The sequence below is a fragment of the Lactuca virosa genome, chromosome 2 (genome assembly GCF_052849685.1).
Source record: "Lactuca virosa cultivar CGN04683 chromosome 2, Lactuca_virosa_CGN04683_v6, whole genome shotgun sequence".
Taxonomy (NCBI): Eukaryota; Viridiplantae; Streptophyta; class Magnoliopsida; order Asterales; family Asteraceae; genus Lactuca; species Lactuca virosa.
In genome coordinates this window covers 194,091,134-194,110,516 of record NC_136427.1, presented here as the reverse complement: position 1 = coordinate 194,110,516, position 19,383 = coordinate 194,091,134, and the positions used below count along the sequence as shown (strand labels likewise).

Below are 19,383 nucleotides of genomic sequence, written 5' to 3'. Positions count from 1 at the left end.
TTTGATCTTTTGGGGTTGTATGATAATGTTTGGATTAATGTTTTTATTAAATTAAAAATGAAATTTTTGGGTCTTATTTTTGGGATGTTACAACTTTTGATCCTTTTTTAATGTTAAATGATGTTTTTTCTCCTTATATACTTTGTTTCCAACTTTTTTTTTATAATTTATATAAATTTTTAAATAAATTAACTGCACCACCCTAGACACCTATCACTTTCCTATGTTGCATCATTTGTTAGAAAACAATATACGTTGTAAGAGTATCCACAATGGAGAGTTCAATAAGAGAATTAAATGAGATGACAAGTCTAGATGTCATTCAATGGATGAAACTTTATCATTGTGAGATGTCATAACATTCAATGGATTTGAAGTTCATCAGCCATTGAAATTTTCAATGGGAAAAAATATTTAATTCTTAAATAAATATTATAACTTATTTTTGGTCGTGTTCCATTGAACTTTGTAGAGTTCAATGCATTATAGGGAAAATTTTTGATAGAGTTGTATGTAATGTAGAATGATGATGTGACAATCTTTTGAATTTTATGGAGTTCAATGCATTTTGGATGTCCTAAGTTCCAATTTGACGTAATTCTTATATTTTGTAGTTGTGTAAATTTTACCCTCTAATTCAACAAGACATTCTTGTCATACAAAATTCATGTGGTTGTTATATATTTTAGCCATCTCGTCTTGTGTAGTGGATAACATAATCCTCAACCAACTTTTTCTTTACAAAATCATATATCTCAAGTATTTGAAACTCTTCATTGGATACATAACTTGCTAATAATACGTACTTAATACTCTTCGTTATTTTTCTCACTGCAGAAATTGCACAATAGATATTTCATCTTAACTCTATTGGTCTAGACCCTATTATCTTATAGCAACACTTTCAACTTATCCAACATAACGTGCAACCGGTCCTAGTCTCTACCATCAAAACAATATTGCCTACAAAACATACACTATGGTATCCTCTTGAATATCTTGAAAAATCTCGCCCATGATCACAACAAAACTGTAAGGGTTAAGCGTTGATCCATGGTAAACATGATTTCCATAGGAAACGACTATTTGTTGCTTACTTTAGTACATATATGCATCTTCGACCGAAAATACATGTTGCACATAAATCTGCCATAACTCTCATGTACCTATCTAGCTTCCATATTCCTCCATACTGCCTCCTTTGGGACATTATCATATACCTTCTCCATATTGATGAACTGTATTTGGAGTTCCTTATTTATTTCTTTATATTTATCCAAAAGGCATTGATGTATACATTTCGCCCTGATTCGTCGACCTCCCATGTATGAATTCAGTTGGTTTTCACATAATATTGTTTCCCTTCTTACACTAGCTTCCATTATTCTCTATCGTAGTTTCATGACATAAACTAAGTAGTTTAATACCTCTATAGTTGTTGCAACATTATAGATCATCTTTGTTCTTATATGACGATATCACACATGTTGATATTTATTTGTGTGGAATCTTTGGATGCCTTTAAGATGACATTAAAGAGGTTTGTTAACGACCATACTCCTTCGTTCGATAGACACAAGCACTCCATGATAAGGATTTTATATGGTATAATGACTTTGTCTTTCATTATCCTCCTTAATGCCCTTTTCACTTCCCTATTTTAATCTCCAAGTGGTAATAATCATTGAATGATTGTCAACACCCTTCAATGCCCAATATATTTCAACCCTTCATCAACGAGGTAATCTTATCAAATACATAATGTAAATATATGTCACACCCTCCCCGGCCGATGGCCGAAAATGTCGAGTGGTGACGGTACATAGATTTCCCAAATCACAGAGCGTCAATCATAATTATCTATTTAAACGAAAATTTATATGTATTCATGTTGATAATCCTTTCATGACTTGATCTCTACTCCATCCTAGGACCACATGCGATTTTTGAAAACGTCAACTTGATGTTGGTGAGTTCATAGGTTTTGAGGTAAGAAGTATAATAAACTCTTTTGAAAACTTTTTAGAAATCTTTACCTTCCTAGATCCCTAGTTTCCTATGTCTTGTTATATTACCTCTTTATCTGCTAATCCTATCTTGTTGTCTTCTAGGTTGTATTATAAATCCTAATTTACTATCTTTGCAGGATATCTAACGATCATATCTTTTATCTTTTTAGGATATTTTATTAACCTTAATTTACTATCTTTGTAGAATATCTATCGACCCTAACATATTTTATCTACCACTCTAAGGCGTCCCTAATGGTATTAAAATCTCTAAGGTTTTTGTAATGTATTACCATGAGCCGTCATAATCGACGCTGTTTGACTAATAATTTGCCCAGCTACGATGATTCATCGGACATCGAATAGTGAATAATAAGAAAATTATCATGTCGGGATTGTAGCTAGCAATAATAGGTGGAGTTGTCAATCACTGTATAGATCTTCTTAGCTCTCGCAAGATTAACTATTATAGGTACTGGGAAAGTCGAATTTAATCAAGGCCTTTGGATGAATATTAACAGCTTACAAACGCATTAACCTTAGGTATTTATCTTTTATCTTTCCTATAACTATCACAATATAAATCTTTTACCTTATATTTGATAATTATAACCTTTTGATCTCATAATTATTTTGTATATATAAGTATTCATATATATATATATATATATATATATATATATATATATATATATATATATATATATATACCCTAATTATGGTTATTTGAAAACAATATATTTGGGCAGAGTAACAATTAGGTACCGTGCATATACCTATATTTGACCAGCATAACTTCTAGGTACCACGTTATCCTAGGGATTTGGTCATTATAACATCTAGGTATTATCTCTTCCTAGACTATCGGACATCATAACTCTTAGGCATAATATCATAGCTTACAACTAGGCATAATATCTATAGCTACATTTTTCTAAAGCTTTAAGCTTTATAAAATGATTTAATATTTGTAGATATAAATATATTTTGATAAAACCATTTGATAAGCATGTATCCCCCCTGTAAAACATTTAAAATAGTGAAATAGGGGTCGTGAACTCACTCTAGTAGTGTATTCTGAAGCATCCAGGCCATTGCACCCGAAGCTTCGTGCCATTGAGAGGACTTCCAAAACAGCTTGAGAGGTATAGAGAGAGGGTTTGGGAGAGTGTTTGGGATGAGAAAATCAGAAAGTGAGCACCTCTATTTATAGTGGTTGTGCGCGCGGTGCACTTCATGCACGTCATGCACTTGTTTCGTGACTCCATCCAGAGCTTGCCACGTGTCACACTTTTGATGGTCCAAGTCTCCCTAATCTCGACGAATCCGCGTGTCAGAGGTGCGCGTCAGGCATGGCGCGCACTTGGCGTGCACCTCTTAAATTTCTTTAAAAATTCATATCTTCCTTATATGAATCTTGTTTCTTATCCTTTTTATACATTTGTGTAGCTCTCTACTAGTACTACAGCTTTCCTTAAGGTTGTGTTGCCAAATTTTAACTTTTATTTTTAACCCGTATTTTATATTTTTTTGAAAACTGTATCTCCTTCATACGAACTCCGTTTTTGACATTTTTCCTTTCAAAGTCCTTATCTCATGGGCTACTACGATTTTCCTTTTTGCGACATTAGCCGAAACTCAACCGATTTCTTTATGCTATTTTGACGTTAATAGCGTTATTAACGCTGTTGGTTTTTATCTTCTATAAAATCATAACTCCTCCAATCAGAGTCAGATTTTTGCAACGCTTATATCATTGAGATAACTTTGTTTTGTACTTTCCAAATACACTAACCATCATAAAAAGTGATATAACTTTTTGGTCACACATTTTTTACTCTATTATTATCATTTAACTGATCATATTTTCCTTCGATATGAAAAGTTCTATCATTATTATTGGTTGATGTTAATATCTAGTGACAATTAGTGACGGGAAATTCTCAATTGTTATAATAATTACCTCATTTCCTTTTAATATCTCTATATTTACGTGGAACTCAAACGATTCTCATCCTAAATAAACATTACATTTTTTATGTATGTATTCAAACTCTCTATAGCTTTACAAAGCTTGTAGATATCAATCCCCTTATTTTGTGTCCAATCTACTATACATTTATTCATATGCCATGACTAGGGGTGTAATCGAGCCGAGTCGAATACTTCCAAGCTCGAGCTCGACTCAAGCCTTAACTTCAAGCTCGAGCTCGATAAAGTAATCGAGTCTTTTGATCTCGGCTCGACTCAACTCAATTAACTACTAATAAATAAAATCACATTAAACTACACTAAAAATACAATGAATCTCGTGAATTTGACTTGGCTTGACTCTATAATATGTAAATAACAAATAGTAAAAGCGTAAATATAAAAATACTCGATTAAGGTCGCGAGTTTCACGAGTCGAGTACTTCTGTACTCGAGCTCGACTCCATAATGTACTCGAGTAGCTCGAGCTCGACTCGATTTGAGCCGATTTGATTTTGAGTATTTTTCGAGTCGGTCTCGAGTATCTCACAAGTTAGCTCGGCTCTGTTACACCCCTAACCATGACCTTTGATATAACCACTCCTTTATGCGGCTCTCGTTCGACTTCCTTGTGTATATTTCTTTAGCTCCCTCTCTTCCCCTCCTCACTACTCAATATAAACTCCTTAAAACAATTTTCTTTTTCCTAACCTTTACGTCAGGACCAATTCATTACAAATCGACACAAATGAACTAAAAAGTGTAAAAAAACAAAATTAATAGGTCAAAAATGAGACAAAATAATAGTTAATGGACTAAACCTGTAATTTACTGTTTCTCACTCCCCCAATTCAAGTCTTCACCGACGGCCTGGTTGCGTTCCATAGTCGTTGATCACGAAACACAAACAACTGTCCGAAACAAAAACCCTTCACACCCTAGAAATTGACACTCTACCAGTTCCAATCCCAGCATCTCGCAAACGCTCTGTGGCAGTGAACACGAATCGCCGTCATTAGCAATGTCGTGGTTAAGATCTGCCGTCAACAAGGCCGTGGAGGTCGGGAACAAGAACAACCTTACTCGCACCGTCAAGAATTACGCTGATACGGTGGTCCAACATGCCGGTCAAGCGGTAGCCGAGGGCGCTAAAATCTTCCAAGACCGAATCGTAACGCTCTTCCTTAACTTCTAAATCTCCCTTTGGTATTTTTAGCAATTTTTTCGGTTTTTAATATCTTTGCATTTTAAGAACTGACAATCGGAGTGTTTGTTTACCGAATTGGTATAGACTTATTGTCATCTAGTTGCTGAAATAAGTCAAATTTTGGATAGTCAAAACTTGTTCTATTTAAAGCTAATTTGATTAGGTTTCAAATTTGTTTTGTATGCGATTAAGATGGAATCACATTTGGTAAACATCTATCGCATGTCATTGTAGAATCATGCTACAACAAAATGAAATCGTAATCATTTCCAGGGACATTTGAAAATACTCTTGGATTAAAGTTTCTTAAGTTGGCTAAAGAGGAAACAGGGTTTTCTTTACTGTGTTGGATGCTTTAAGAAAGTGAATAAATTGGAATCAATTATCAATTTGAAATATAATTGGCTGGACCCATTGAGTTCCATTTGGGTTTAAATAGTGGTATATAAGCCATTAAGCATATAAGGACCTGTTATTCTATAGCTATTTCTTTCGATTTTATGATGAAGCTAAGCATTACAGGGAGCTCGAAGTTTCAAAAGCTTTAAACTGACTGTTAAAAGATTGGAAGAAGCATCGATTTCTGTCAGAGGTCCAGAAAGGATACACTTAATGAGAAGATGGCTTGCTGCTCTGAAAGAAACTGATAAACTATCAGGTGGTTCTTTTGAAGATGATGAGAAGAATCATGAACAAAATCATCATCCTGAAGAAGTAAAAGACAATCAGAAAAAGCCATCTCTAGTGAGTAAATTTGCTTTTTTATACCTTTCCCTCTTTGCCACCATAACATTAATACCTTCCAATTTACAGGTTCTGTATTATGACTCTGATATGGTGGGAGATCCAATGAACTTTCGTGATGTTTTTCTCTATAGTCAAGCTTTGGAGGGCATCACAATATCTATGGTAACAACAAATGCTTTCTGTTATATCTATTGACATTTGTTTATCTTTCTCATGAACTAAAATCAAGATTCCAATTCATAGATTCTTGAACCACCAAGTGAGGAAGAGGTTTCTCTACTTCTGGAATTTTTCGGGTGAGATATTACATATTTTATATTTTATATTTTACATAATCTCTTAGCTTTACTTCAAGTCTACAACTTATGCTCATTCTTATGTAGTTGCTGTCTTACTGGAGGAAAAGAAGTTCATAATGCCATAGTCAGCAGCATTCAAGATTTGGCAAAAGCTTTTTCAAGCTACAAAGATGAAGTTTTGGTACTGCATGTATAAAATATCTTCAACTTTTATAAGTTTAAGGTTTACATTTTCTCACTTTTTTCCTTGTAGGTCAAACGTGAGGAATTACTGCAGTTTGCACAAGGTGCAATCACTGGGCTAAAAGTCAATGCTGAGCTTCGAAGGTAATAAGTCAAAATGTTTGTTTTATGATTTATCACATAGTTGCAAATATGGTGAGTTAATGAGTTATATAATTATATTCCCTTATTGCCCTTCATATGGTATTCACAGAATAGATGCTGAAGCCTCTATACTGAAGGAGAAGCTTGAAGGAATGGAAGCAGGTGGAGAACTTATTGGTGATGGGTATGAAACAGCCTCCAAAGAAGCAACCATTGCTACAATAGAGGTGAAGAACCTTGTCTTTTTTTGTTAAAGATTTATAATTTATAATCAAAATCTAATTTTTTTAATGTTTTATTAGTAGGCTTTGAAGAAGGCTCTAGCCCATATTCGAGTTTGTTCTAAACTAGAAGGCCTTCTACTGAAAAAGAAGTTGCTTTATGGTGGAGAAACTCCTGAGATCCATGATCAAAAAGTAGTTTTTTTAATCATTTGGTTCTTATTCTTTTAGAAAGTGATCTTTAAAATGTTTTGCTAAAATTGTTAGTCTTTTTGATTCCAAACAAGGTGGATAAATTGAAAGTGTTAGCTGAGTCTCTTGTTAGCTCCTCCACAAAAGCTGAGAAGCGTATTTCTGATAACAGGTATTTATTTATTTATTTATTTATTTTTTTATACATTAATATGTTCTTAATTGTGTTGTTTTGATTACAACTTTTGCAGAGTTCAGAAAGAGGAGGCTTTAAATTTCCGTGTGTCTAAAGCTGGTGAAGTTAGTGAAATGGAGAAGGTATTTTTCAGTTGAAAATATTTTCTTCATTTATATAATATAATAAATATATGTTACTGTTATTGTTTAATATCTGTTTTTCTCACTATTTTGATTCTGTTGTAGGAGTTAGCTGCTGAGGCGGCAGGTCTTGAGAAACAAAGAAACGAGCTTGAAGCTGAATTAAAAAGGGTTTGTACTTTGTATAACTATAATTGTATCTATCTATTTAATATATATAAATGATTTGTTATGGTAATTAAAATAAGTAATAAATAATAAGTTTGACTTATTTTTTAGGTCAACATATCATTGGCAGCTGCTAATGGACGCCTCCAAAATGTTAGGGAAGAAAGGGATCAATTTTATGAAGCTAATGATCAGCTTGTTGCTCACTTGAAAACAAAGGTTGTTTTTTGTTTTTTGGTTTTGTTTCCATTATCATTTTAATCAATTCTACATTTTTTTTTCTCTTAAATAAACTTTATTTTCTTATTATATAGGAAGATGAGCTAGTGAAATCCATAGGGTCATGTAAACAAGAAGTCAATGTTTTAAACACTTGGGTCAACTTTTTAGAAGACACATGGGTTCTTCAACGTGCTAATACAGAAACTAAAGAGAAGCAAATCAGGTACATTTTTTAATTTTCCATCATTGAAAAATGAAAATCTTTATTTATATTTTATAAATATTATTTCTTGAAACATTTTATATTGATGTGTACTTTTTCAATCTAATTTCTCAAGCGATGATTTGGAAAAACATGAGAGTTATTTTGTGGATTTGGTCACTAAGTTGCTTTCGGCTTATGAGGTATATATTTTAAATATATTTTATATTTTTAAAAATTGTTAAATTTGTAATATTTTTTATTTATTTTTGTTGTGTACAGGAAGGATTGAAGCCTTCTGTTGATCGTATCGAGAAATATGTCAAAAACTTGAAGAGCTTAAGTGAAGGGTAATTATAAATTAATAATTATATATAGTTTTTTTAAAATTTTTATGATATGATTATTTAATTATTTATTTTCATTTTACAGATCAGATAAAGATAAACCATCTAATGTGGATAAAGAAGATTCCAAAGTTATAAATCCTAGAAGAAGTCTGGAGGAGGAATACCTGGACTATGAAGCCAAGGTATCGAAAAATAATAATTTGTTTTTAAAATAATTATATTTTTTGTGATATTATTTTTATTTCAGATAATTACAACATTTAGTGTGGTGGATAACATGAAAGAACAATTCTATACTCAACAAGGGAAAACTTCAAGGTATAATAATATTAATAAGTTCCCAATTCCATTTAAATTGTAATAACTAATAAGATAATACGTATATTAATTTTGTTGCAGGATAGAAAATGCAAAAGTTAAGGAACTTTTTGACAATATTGAAAAGTTGAGGGTGAAATTTGATTCAATCGAAAGACCAAATCTAGAAATGGAGAATCCAGAGGAGATATTAGAAGAAGCTGAAACAAGCAACAAGGAAACTGAAACTACATTGCCTTCAAAGGAAAAAACTGAACCACAGACACAGACGAATGAGAATGTGAAGGTGAAGTTGCCGGGTGGAAAGGGTGATTCCGGAAGCGGTGAGGGGATGGACGCGCAGTCGGAATTGGAAAGGTTGGAATCGGAATTCGGGAAGGTGAATCGGGAGTACACGGAGGAAGAGATAGGTGATTGGGAATTTGATGAGCTTGAAAAGGAATTAAGCAAATAGAATGTTTTTAGGTTTACAATAATAATTATAATAAAAGCATAAAATTAAAGAAAGATTTGAGTTTGTTTTTTGTTTTTGTTTTTGTTTTTGTTTTGTTTGTATATACATAACATAACTGGAATTTGGATTTGTTGGAGATTTAGATTACGTTGTTTGCATCTTTTTTCATGTAATTTATGAATGACTAAAGAAGCTTTTGTACAATGTAACATAGGGTCATAGCTTATATATGTCATGGTTGATTAATGCTTATAAGTAGATAAAATGTTTAAAGTTTTACATAAATATAAGGGAAAACGATACTCAATAGTAACAAACATTGACAATCGCTCTGTTTATATGTGCACTAAACTATATTTAATGCTACCCATACCCATGAAGCTAAGTGAGAGAGGGAGGCCTAATGATTCTGTATTTTTGAACCACGAAACACTCGATTTCCATTTCGGTTATGGGTGTAACCAACCTACTATTAAAGACATGACAGAAATAAGAAAAAGGATAATGACGTACAAGAATAATATACTTTTTGATTTGTACATATTTGGTCGTTCAGTTTTTTTTTTTTGTTCATATTTGTCCCTTCAATTTGTTTAACTGTACACATTCAGTCTTTATGACCGGCTATTCCTCGCAAGCAGGAAAAAATGATTTAATAGGATAATATATTTATCTCTTTGTACAGATTTAGTCCTTAATATATTTTTGTTGCAAAATAAGTCTTTGTTTTTGTACATATTTAGTACTTATGATCAATTTCTTTAAGTTTTTTCCCACAGTATTCTACGTGGGACAATCATTAATGATGTGTTCGGGTGGTTTGGCTTAAGTCTTGCGTTCTGAACGTCGTAATTTCTTCATACGATCTCGGATTTTAACGACCTTTATATCCACATGTTCATAGTTAAGTCTACTACAAATTTCTTTTAGATTACTCCCGTTAAAAAGTAAAATATTTTTACTTACGATTTTATAAAAAACGTTCATACATACATTTATAAAGAATGCATGTATATAAAGGTTATAAGTAAAAATATATTACTTTTTAACATGAATAATCTAAACGAAAGTTGTAGTAGGCTCAAATATGAATGTGTGGATATAAAGATCGTTAAAATCCGAGATCACATGAAAAAGTTACGACGTCCAAACCGCAAGATCTAAGCAACCAAACAATTGAGCAGCCAAGGACGCGGTGGCTATAAGTCTCAATAGCCACGAACACATCATTAATGATTGTCCCACTTAGGATACCGTGAGAAAAACTTAAAGAAACTGGTCATAAGTACTGAATGTGTAAAAAAACAAAGACTTATTTTGCAAAAAAATAAAAAATAATAAAATAAAAAATAAAAAATTAAGGACTTAATGTGCAAAAAAATATTAAGGATTAAATTTGTACAAAGTGAGAAATATATTACCCTATTAAGTCGTTTTTTTTCTGTTTGCCAGAAGTAGTCGGTCATAAGGACTGAATGTGTACAATTAAACAAGTTGAAGGGGCAAATATGGACAAAAAAACCCAGTTACCACATGTGTACAAATGGAAAAGTATATTACTCTTTTAATTCATTATCCAATAAGAAAATGGTGTTAGCTGTTAAAGAGAGGGTTTTGTTACTAAATGCTCATTCGCCTTTACCACGTCACTTTGTTTGTAGGAAGGTACTTACAACCCTCCTCAAGGATACTTGCAATGATTGATGGGGTCAAGATGTTGAGTTGACAAACTGGGTCTCCGAAAGCCCTCTTTTTAGCTTTGAGAAGAACCTATTTTAAATTTGTTCTCATGGAAGCCATTGCCTAGTTTGCTCTTATGATGACCTAGTCCTGGTTGATGCTGTTGACATAGATGTAGATGGAGCTCAGAGTTGAGTCTGCAAGTTCATCCCCAAGAAAGCAAAGCCATTCCGCTCGAGAAGATGCAGATAAAATGCTAATAGCATGATGTCCGCTTTTAAAATATTTTGTATTCTTAAAAAAGACCGAGAGTTCTGAGAAGTTAAGTGGGGCCCCTTTTGGTTTTGTTGTGAATAATTTTTATGACAGATGCTCTCACGAGGACTTCAAAGATTATGGCACAGTGTAGTGCTTGTTTAAGAAGTGAGTAATTTTTGGAAGTTTTATAATATTCTAGTTTTCGAATTCTTTGTTGGGGTTGAGAAAAGAAAGAGCGAAGGAAATGGTTGGCGTATAAGTTGTAATGCAAATGTTTACGCTCATAAATGGTAGCTTTGACATTGATTCATGGTTTATAATTTTTGTAATTTAAGGAGTACTCTTGTATATATGACAGTTGCAACAATGATTGTTCTGTTGGCTTGTTGCAAAAATATAAATATATAAAATGTCATGTTTCAAAGTGCATATGAAAGATTTACTTTTTCCATTATCCAATCTAGCTTAGTTTGCTCTTGATGTAATTTGTTACTATTTCACTTGTTAAAAATGGCAAATTGCAGAGAATAGCAACACACTTTTCTCTTGCTTCCAATATGGACAATGTATTTTATTTTGATCCATAATAACATGCATATACTATTTTACCCATAATAACAATGTACTTATATATTTTTACCCATAATAATGCTACTATATCTTTTACCAATAATGATAACATACTAACATTTATTTCACTACCAATATGAGTAACTTATTTTGTTTCTTATTTCATTCGTTATATTTTTAGAGCAAACTATATCAAAAGGCAAGGCAACATGTTTACATGCTTTTCCTCATCAATTTAACTTTTAAATTACCATTTAGTGTAAAAAATTGCAATGTTATACCCATTCAAGATTTGTAATTGCTTTCATAGCACAAAGTATTCTTGATAACTATTCGCATTTTGGGGGCCAAAATTTGGGGAGTTACAAACAAATATCTAAATCTACCAAAATTTAACAAGAATAACTATTAAATTGTAAACATCACATCATATCTCATTTTAACACTAAGCCCATTCCAATAACTAATACTACAATAAAATAAAAAATAAAGTTTTAGATCTTATATGAATCATCACCTCACTTCTTTTGTCCACATCTTATACAGTTACCTTCTCTACAGACCCTGAATTTTCTTTTTCTTGCCTTTTCCTGCACCAAAATCACACAAGTTACAAATTAAACAAAAATAGACAATAACAATAAAAAACAGTTATGTTAAACTACATTTTTGGTCCCCGAGTATAGCTGATCTTTTCAATTTTGGTCCCAAAATACTCATCAAACTTGAAACAGGGACTAAAAACGTTACATAAACCTCAAATGAGGACCAAGATTGCAGGTGAAAACTTTATAGTACCAAATTTTCGTAAATCAACTAAACTCAAGGACCAAAAACGTAATTTACTCCAAAATATCTTACTTGTCTTGCATCTTAACCAAAGATCTCGGCCTCTGATACCCCTCCTCCCTATCCTCCCCCTTCTTCCCTTGATTCCTTGATTCCGGTTTCCAATCCGCCTTAATCAGCGATTCCCCCAACAACTCCGCAATATCCGATGCCATTCCTTCCGCCTTCTTCACATACGGAAAACTCTCCTCCTTAAAATGATTCGATAACCACAAATACATTGACACAACTTGATGCTTACTTTCCAAATCCAACAACTCCATATCATTTCTAGCAGAAAACTTAGGAACCCCCATAGCCAAACTCACAGGAACATTCATAGAATACGACTGAGCAAATCTCAACAAATGATACATCGCTTTCGGGTCCCGTATATTCACAGGGGCAAAACAGAAATTAAACCGATCTTCCAAAGATAACCCTTCAACTTTCTCCAACATGTTAGCAACTTTCTTTATATGATCATGTTTACATAAAAAGTAACACCCATCTAATCGACAATTCTCACTGAATTTTTGTAAAAGTTGCGAAAATGTAATGTCGGAAATTTGTCCTGCGAATAATTCGACTTGTTCGAAAAACGGGAAGAGGCCTACTTTGGTAATTTCATCGAAATTTTTTTGTAAACATTCGATTAAGTAATCTAAATCATCTAAATGTAAAGTGGTTGTAAGTCCATCTGGATATATACTTCCTCTTCGACCCGCCCGCCCGGCTATTTGCTTCACTTGTGAAGGTGGGACCGGGACGATTTTGTCCCCGTTGTATTTTGAAAGAGAGTAGAAAACGATTCTTCTTATGTTTAAATTTAACCCCATTCCAACTGCATCACTTGCTACTAATATATCATACTCATTACCTTGTTCATTGAAAAGATTAGCTTGATGTCTACGTGTCTCTGGTGGCAATGCTCCGTAAATAACACAACATTTATGGGTTGTATGTTTTTCGATTGCTAATTTCACTTCGAAAATCTCACGTCTTGAAAATGCAACTACACAATCACCTGAACGAACGTTTTTTATATCACCTAATAAGGTTTTAGCTTCAACTACTAAAGGTTTGAATCTTTCATAATGGTTTTCGATTAATTCGTCTCCTGTTTCTTTACAGATTTTTCTTACAATTTGTAGAACACTTGGGTCTCCACATAGATGGATTTCATCAGCTTGTAAACCTAATAAAGCGCGTGTCCATGCGTATCCTCTGTATAAATCTGACATCATTTGGATTTCATCTATCACTGCTACTTCGTATAATTCTTCTGTGGACACCATTTCTACAGTGCAAGCAGTGTGATTTCCAAATGGGACATACTTCTTTTCTTGACCTGTGAGGAGGCTACAGTAGACACCTAGTGAGTTTACTTTATCGAAAACTTCCATGGCTAGAAGGCGAAGTGGGCTACAATAGATACCCTTTTTTGCTTCCATGAATCTTTGTAATGCGTTGTAGGTTTTACCACTGTTGGTTGGGCCACAATGGTAGATGATTTTGCGTTTGATGGCTCTAGCGAATGGGAACCAGGTTTCGGGTTTTGTTAAGTCTGCAGAGGAAATCATGCTTCTGAACTTTTTGATTTCATCTGGATACTGTTCTAGAGCGTATTCAACGAAGATTGGGAAAAGAAATTTGTCGGATTCGATACCAGGGCCCAGAGATAACAAGTGATCGACAATATCACGATCACATTTCTTGAAGAAAAAGTTTCGGAATTGATGAGCAGCAGTTGGGAAAAAGGACGCACCGATGTAGATAGCTAGAGCTTGGTTTGAAGCCCAACCAGAACTTGCAAAGCAGCGGAAGATTTCTGAAAGTTCCTCGCATTCTTCTAGCCCTAATTTTATCGAAATGGGGGCATCACGAAGCCGACGGTAAATTTCTTCAGGGTCGAGAGCTGAAACATGTTTAGATCCCTCGATTGTTGACGCAGATGCTTGATCTTTGCTTTTGTTACCGTCACCATGTTCTGATGAAATAGGCTCTGTAGATTGTAAACTAGAACTAGAATTTCCTATTTCATTGGGTGTACAATACAACCTCTTGTTGAAATTAAGAACCCTAAAATCTAAACCGGAAGAGGAAGAGGAACATTTATTGAGCTGGGTTCTTTCGGGGTTAGTGAAACCAACCGATTGGTGCATTTGGGTCGATGGATTATGAAATTCATTGCATGATAAAGTAAACCGATAAGAAGATGAGATATATCTGACCTTAAATTGGGATGAACAAATGCGGAGAAGGCGTGTTGCAGGATTTCTTGCCATTGCGATTAAAGAGCAATAGCATTACATAATATGCACAACTGAAGAATGAAGATAGATACTAAGATACATAATATACGAAGGTAATGAGAAATCAAAATTGTGGTGAATTGAGAAAGAGGTGAAACGGAGGGAAAGGAATGGTTACTACTAGAACCCTAGAAGGATGAAAATGGGTCGGTTAACTAAAACCCTAATGCAACCACAACCGTTGGCGTATCGGCAATAGTGAATTAGTTTTTTTTTTTTTTTTTTTTTTTTTTTTTTTTTTTTTGTAGGAAGGTTTATAAATTTCATTAAGTTTAGTTTAAGATAATGACTTAAAACAATAATCTATCTTTTGATTTGTATACATTTGGTCATCGAGATTTTTTTTTTCACGACCATTTAACTTGTTTTTTTTATTCACATTTGACTATTTAACTTGTTTTTTTTTTCACATTTAGTCCTTACTCACAACCAACTACTTCAGGTTAAACCGAAAAAAATGACTTAATAGGGTAATATATTTTTTCAGTTTATACACATTTGGTCCTTAATGTTGTTGTACATATTTAGTCCTTATAACCAATTTTTTTCAGATTTTACTCATGACATCCTACATGAGACAATCATTAATGAGATGTTCTCATATGTAGATCATCATTCGCTTGTATTAGTAACCTAATTCAAAAATCAGTCAAAATATGTTTTTTGGAAAGGGAACTTCCCTAACGAGGGTTTTCGGGTCAGCTTTTGCGCACCGACTAATCCCCCGCTGCAAACATGAGGCTTTGCCTCATGCCCTGGAGTGACTGCAGGTGAACCTCCATGGCCACAAGGGCTGAGTGGTGCCAGGATTTGAACATGGGTCAATAGGTTGGTGTCATAGTTTTCTCCAAGCAACAGATGTCTTTGTTTTTGTTTCATCTATCTCCATAGCAGACAATAAGATTTTTTTTTGTGATTGTTTCCTCTTAACTCGAATTTGCACTTCCAAGACAAAAAGAATTAAGGAAGACGCTAAAAGAATTTGCACTTCCAAGACAAAAGAACACACTGGCGAAAAGTTTAATCGATCTCCATGGCAGACAACAAGATTCTTTGTGATTGCTTCCTCCTAACTCAAATATGCACTTCTAAGATAAAGAATCTTGTTGTCTGCTATGGAGATAGATGAAACCGAAGACGAAGACATATTCTACTTGGAGAAAACTAGGACACCAATACTATTTGACCGATTTGTAAATTAGGTTACTGATATAAGTGAAGGACGAGTCACGTATAAGAACACCTCATTAATGATTGTTTCATGTAGTATATCGTGAGCAAAATTTGAAGAAACCGATCATAAAGACTAAATATGTACAAAAACATTAAGGACTAAATGTGTACAAACTAAAATATACATTACTGTAACGCCCCGATTCTCAGGTGCTGATTTTGATATAAGATTTTCTTGATTTCAAGGCCTACTCGACGAGTTGGTTGTCATACTTGTCGAGTAGCAGCGGGTTGGTCCACGTGTTTTAGTGACCTACTCGCCGAGTCAAAGAAGGGACTCGACGAGTAGGAGTTGGTAGATGAAACCCTAAATCCCAGGGTTTTGCACCCTATTTAAAGAATCATAAGCCTCCTTCAGCCTCTTTAAAGTCCCTTGAGAACTCAGCAAAACCCTAATACATGTGTGTGTACTCCATTGTGTTTTAAGCTTTGGAAGAGGATTCTTGGGGAGAAGAGCTTGGGGAAAACAAGGGGATTGAAGCAAGGAACTCGTGGGAATCAAGATCTACTTTAGTGGGCATCTTTTGGGAAGTTATTAGGTTGTTATCCGAAACCCCTTTTCATTCTAGATCTATTTTGGGTGGATTTTAGGGCTTTTATAGCTTATTAGGAAGCCTTTCTTGTGTTTGAGCTAAGATCTGAGGTTGCAACCTCAGATCTGAACTCTCTTGGGTCTCTAAGTCCATAAAGTTTCTAGCTTTTGCAAGAATGAGACTCTCCTAAGGTGTAAAGCTCCATTAGAAGCTTAGATTGGTCATTTAGAGTCTCTAGGGCCTTGCATGCACGTAAAGTTTGCAACTTTATGTGATAAACATGCCTTAAAAGCTTGGATCTGCAATATGGAGTCGTTGCATGGCTTAAAAGTACCTGTGTGGATGAAGGTCTGAAGGGACTCGACGAGTTGCATAGTCAACTCGGCGAGCCACATGAAGATGGTCCTGTACTCGACGAGTTGGTTAAACAACTCGGCGAGTCCGATGAAGATTGCCTTGGGCTCGGCGAGTCAGTCGAATGACTCGGCGAGTCGGCTAGGGTTTTCCCAACCTTTGGACACGTAGGAACTCGACGAGTGGTTGGTTGTACTCGACGAGTTGAGGTCAACATGGACTGTTGACTTTGACTTTGACCAAGGGTTGACTATTGGACTTCTGGGGCATTTTGGGAGATTAGAAATTTACAAGCATGGTTCTAAGGTGCATTCAGGTGGTGGAGTTGTACCGGCAATCCAAGAGCTTGAGTTTATCTTCGAGTCGACAGTGCGAGGTGAGTTATCCTCACTATACTAAGGGGTCTAAGGCACCAAGGCCGGCCCATTGGATATGTTATCCTAGTAGTGTTAGATGTTGAGTATGAGTTAGTGTTGCAAGCTAGTGGTTATGCCAGTTAGGTAGACCTGTAGGACTACCTGTGATGTTATATGCTTATTGCATGCTCAGTGGTGATGTTGTATGTTATATGTTATGTGGGATGGGTTGAGGTTGTACTGCTCCGTGCGGTAGCCAACAAACCCTAGGAGCATTCCAGTTACGGGCTAAGGGAGACTCGTACTGTGGGCTCGGGAGCATTCCAGTTACGGGCTAAGGGAGACTCGTACCGTGGGCTCGATGACAAGCCAGATGTGAGTTGTGGGCCCGTAAGGCAATCCAGACTCACACTGTGGGCCCAGGGGGTAATCCAGTCTGTAAAGCCGTGGACCCAATACATGCTGTTGTTCATATATGTGTTATGTGCAGTGTATCGGTATTTTGGGGGAACTCACTAAGCTCTCGGGCTTACAGTTTCAGTTTATTGTTTCAGGTACATCAGGGGATCGCGACAAGGCGAAGGTGTGATCGTACAGATCCTCGTATTTATGTTATTGTTTCTGGGACACTCTGATATTATACATTTTGGAAAACAAGTTTGTAATAACTAATGGTTTTGGGTTGTTTAAAAAGTTTTAAATTGGCTTGAATTTTTAGGTGTTACAAGTTGGTATCAGAGCCTTGGTTTGAGTGAATTGGAGGAACATGCGTGTGAATCCAGTCTCAAATCAAGGAAAGGTTTTCAAATGATTTCTAAAATGGTTTTTCAAAATAAGTAAAAGAGGATGCAGGGTGTACGATCAGTCGGAGCCAGTAAGTAGACCCCAAAATGCCATACAGTTATTTGATTATGTGATATGTTAGAACAGCATGCTAGTAATAATATAGGGATCCTCAGGAATCGTATGATAGAATTGTCTGATCTTTGATGCCTTATCTTATGTAGAGTACCTCATTGATTGTTTGTGACTCTTTCGCGTGTGAACTAACTATTGGGTGAATACTCTAAGTCACATGCTACATGGGTTAAATGGTCTTAGGGTAAGTGATTTGGTCCTGCTGCGCAACTATTGTCTGAGTCCAACCGTTGTGGGATTAAATCTTTTAGTCTAAGATTGTTTAAGCCGTACGGTATGTGATTGTATTCATGCAATAGTTAACTGGCACCAATGGAGGGTCGTGTGGCAGTTGGTGGATGGGTGGGTAGTGAGAGGTCGGGAGGCCAATTATGAGATATTTATCATTCCTCTAGGGGTGAGGACTTAACGCTCGCTATGTATATGTATATTGTAGGGTGTTGTGGTGATACTTGAGACAAATATGGGTAGGTGTGGAAGGTAGTATGAGCCCGTACTACTGAAAGCACATGACCCATACGCGTGTCAAGGAAGTCACAACCCCGAGGGTTCGGTTGGGAGTAGGTTCCCCGTCGTGTATGCGGATTATCTGATATCTTCCTGGTATATGTTCAGTATGGTGGTGGCAAATCGATTTGAGGCGGGATCCGGATCAGGATCGGGAGCGAGCGGCCAGGGTAGGCCAGTATTGTCCGTCGATCAGATACGGGAGATGATTTCCGTGGAGGTTTCTCAGATTTTGTGAGAAGAATTATTCGGGTCGTAGACCGGGTCACCGCCAGGGTGATCGCCAAGTTCGAGGGGCAAGTTGCAGCGTTGCAATCTGTGAGATATGTTGCTACCGGGATGACTACTGGGGGAGTGCCGGTGGATGGGTCACAACTAGGAAAGAGGAGGAGGGACTTTTCAGCAGAGGACGAAGAGTTGGAGACAAATGACCTAAGTACTGGAAGTCAGGAGGGCCAGGAGGTGTGTGGCAAGTGTGGGGGAACCCACGGATTTGCTTGTCACAAATTCAAGTGATACAAGTGCGGGGAGAGAGGGAATGTGCAACAGGATTGTAAGAAAGGTCAGATATGCTTTCACTGTCACCAGCCAGGTCATTTCAGGTCCAGCTGTCCTACGTTGAGGACGGAAGGAATTCAGATTCCAGCAATTATCGTTCCTCAGGAGGTCAAGGTTGAGCCGCAAGAAGTCTCTGGTATGTAATTGGAAAACCCCATTCTGTAATAATATTGTGGTCAAGTCGTCCGTGATCGGTATTTATTTTGTCTTGGAATATTGTTAAGTATGGATAAACAGTAATTTTGGGTTAGTTGCCAGTTCTGTCTGA

At 35.5% G+C, this 19,383-nt stretch overlaps 2 protein-coding genes across 2 annotated transcripts; one reads left to right on the top strand and one right to left on the bottom strand.

Annotated features, from left to right (window-relative positions):
* The first annotated feature begins 4,848 nt into the window (after positions 1-4,848).
* Positions 4,849-9,165, top strand: LOC145159950 (uncharacterized). Its single transcript, XM_079079003.1, has 18 exons — positions 4,849-5,151; positions 5,710-5,931; positions 6,001-6,096; positions 6,178-6,230; positions 6,318-6,414; positions 6,487-6,560; positions 6,670-6,787; positions 6,866-6,976; positions 7,069-7,145; positions 7,225-7,291; positions 7,397-7,462; positions 7,571-7,678; positions 7,774-7,904; positions 8,020-8,086; positions 8,166-8,233; positions 8,316-8,415; positions 8,481-8,551; positions 8,633-9,165. The coding sequence occupies exons 1-18, from the start codon at positions 5,002-5,004 to the stop codon at positions 9,003-9,005; spliced, it is 2,049 nt and encodes a 682-aa protein (XP_078935129.1). The 5' UTR covers positions 4,849-5,001; the 3' UTR covers positions 9,006-9,165.
* Positions 9,166-11,886: 2,721 nt separating this feature from the next.
* Positions 11,887-14,816, bottom strand: LOC145159949 (ATP-dependent RNA helicase). The gene is made up of 2 exons (XM_079079002.1): positions 12,375-14,816; positions 11,887-12,103 (listed from the first exon to the last, which is right to left on the bottom strand). Exons 1-2 carry the CDS (start codon positions 14,627-14,629, stop codon positions 12,052-12,054), a joined length of 2,307 nt encoding a protein of 768 aa, XP_078935128.1. The 5' UTR covers positions 14,630-14,816; the 3' UTR covers positions 11,887-12,051.
* Between the last annotated feature and the right edge of the window lie 4,567 nt (positions 14,817-19,383).

What these genes read in the sequence shown, in the direction of transcription:
- LOC145159949 (XM_079079002.1), bottom strand. Translation starts at nt 14,629, where the DNA reads ATGGCAAGAAATCCTGCAACACGCCTTCTCCGCATTTGTTCATCCCAA. An exon ending in TTGGTTAAGATGCAAGACAA is followed by an intron (nt 12,104 to 12,374) that starts GTAAGATATTTT and finishes ATTTTGGTGCAG; the next exon opens with GAAAAGGCAAGAAAAAGAAA.
- LOC145159950 (XM_079079003.1), top strand. Translation starts at nt 5,002, where the DNA reads ATGTCGTGGTTAAGATCTGCCGTCAACAAGGCCGTGGAGGTCGGGAAC. An exon ending in ATCAGAAAAAGCCATCTCTA is followed by an intron (nt 5,932 to 6,000) that starts GTGAGTAAATTT and finishes TCCAATTTACAG; the next exon opens with GTTCTGTATTATGACTCTGA. An exon ending in AGGGCATCACAATATCTATG is followed by an intron (nt 6,097 to 6,177) that starts GTAACAACAAAT and finishes TCCAATTCATAG; the next exon opens with ATTCTTGAACCACCAAGTGA.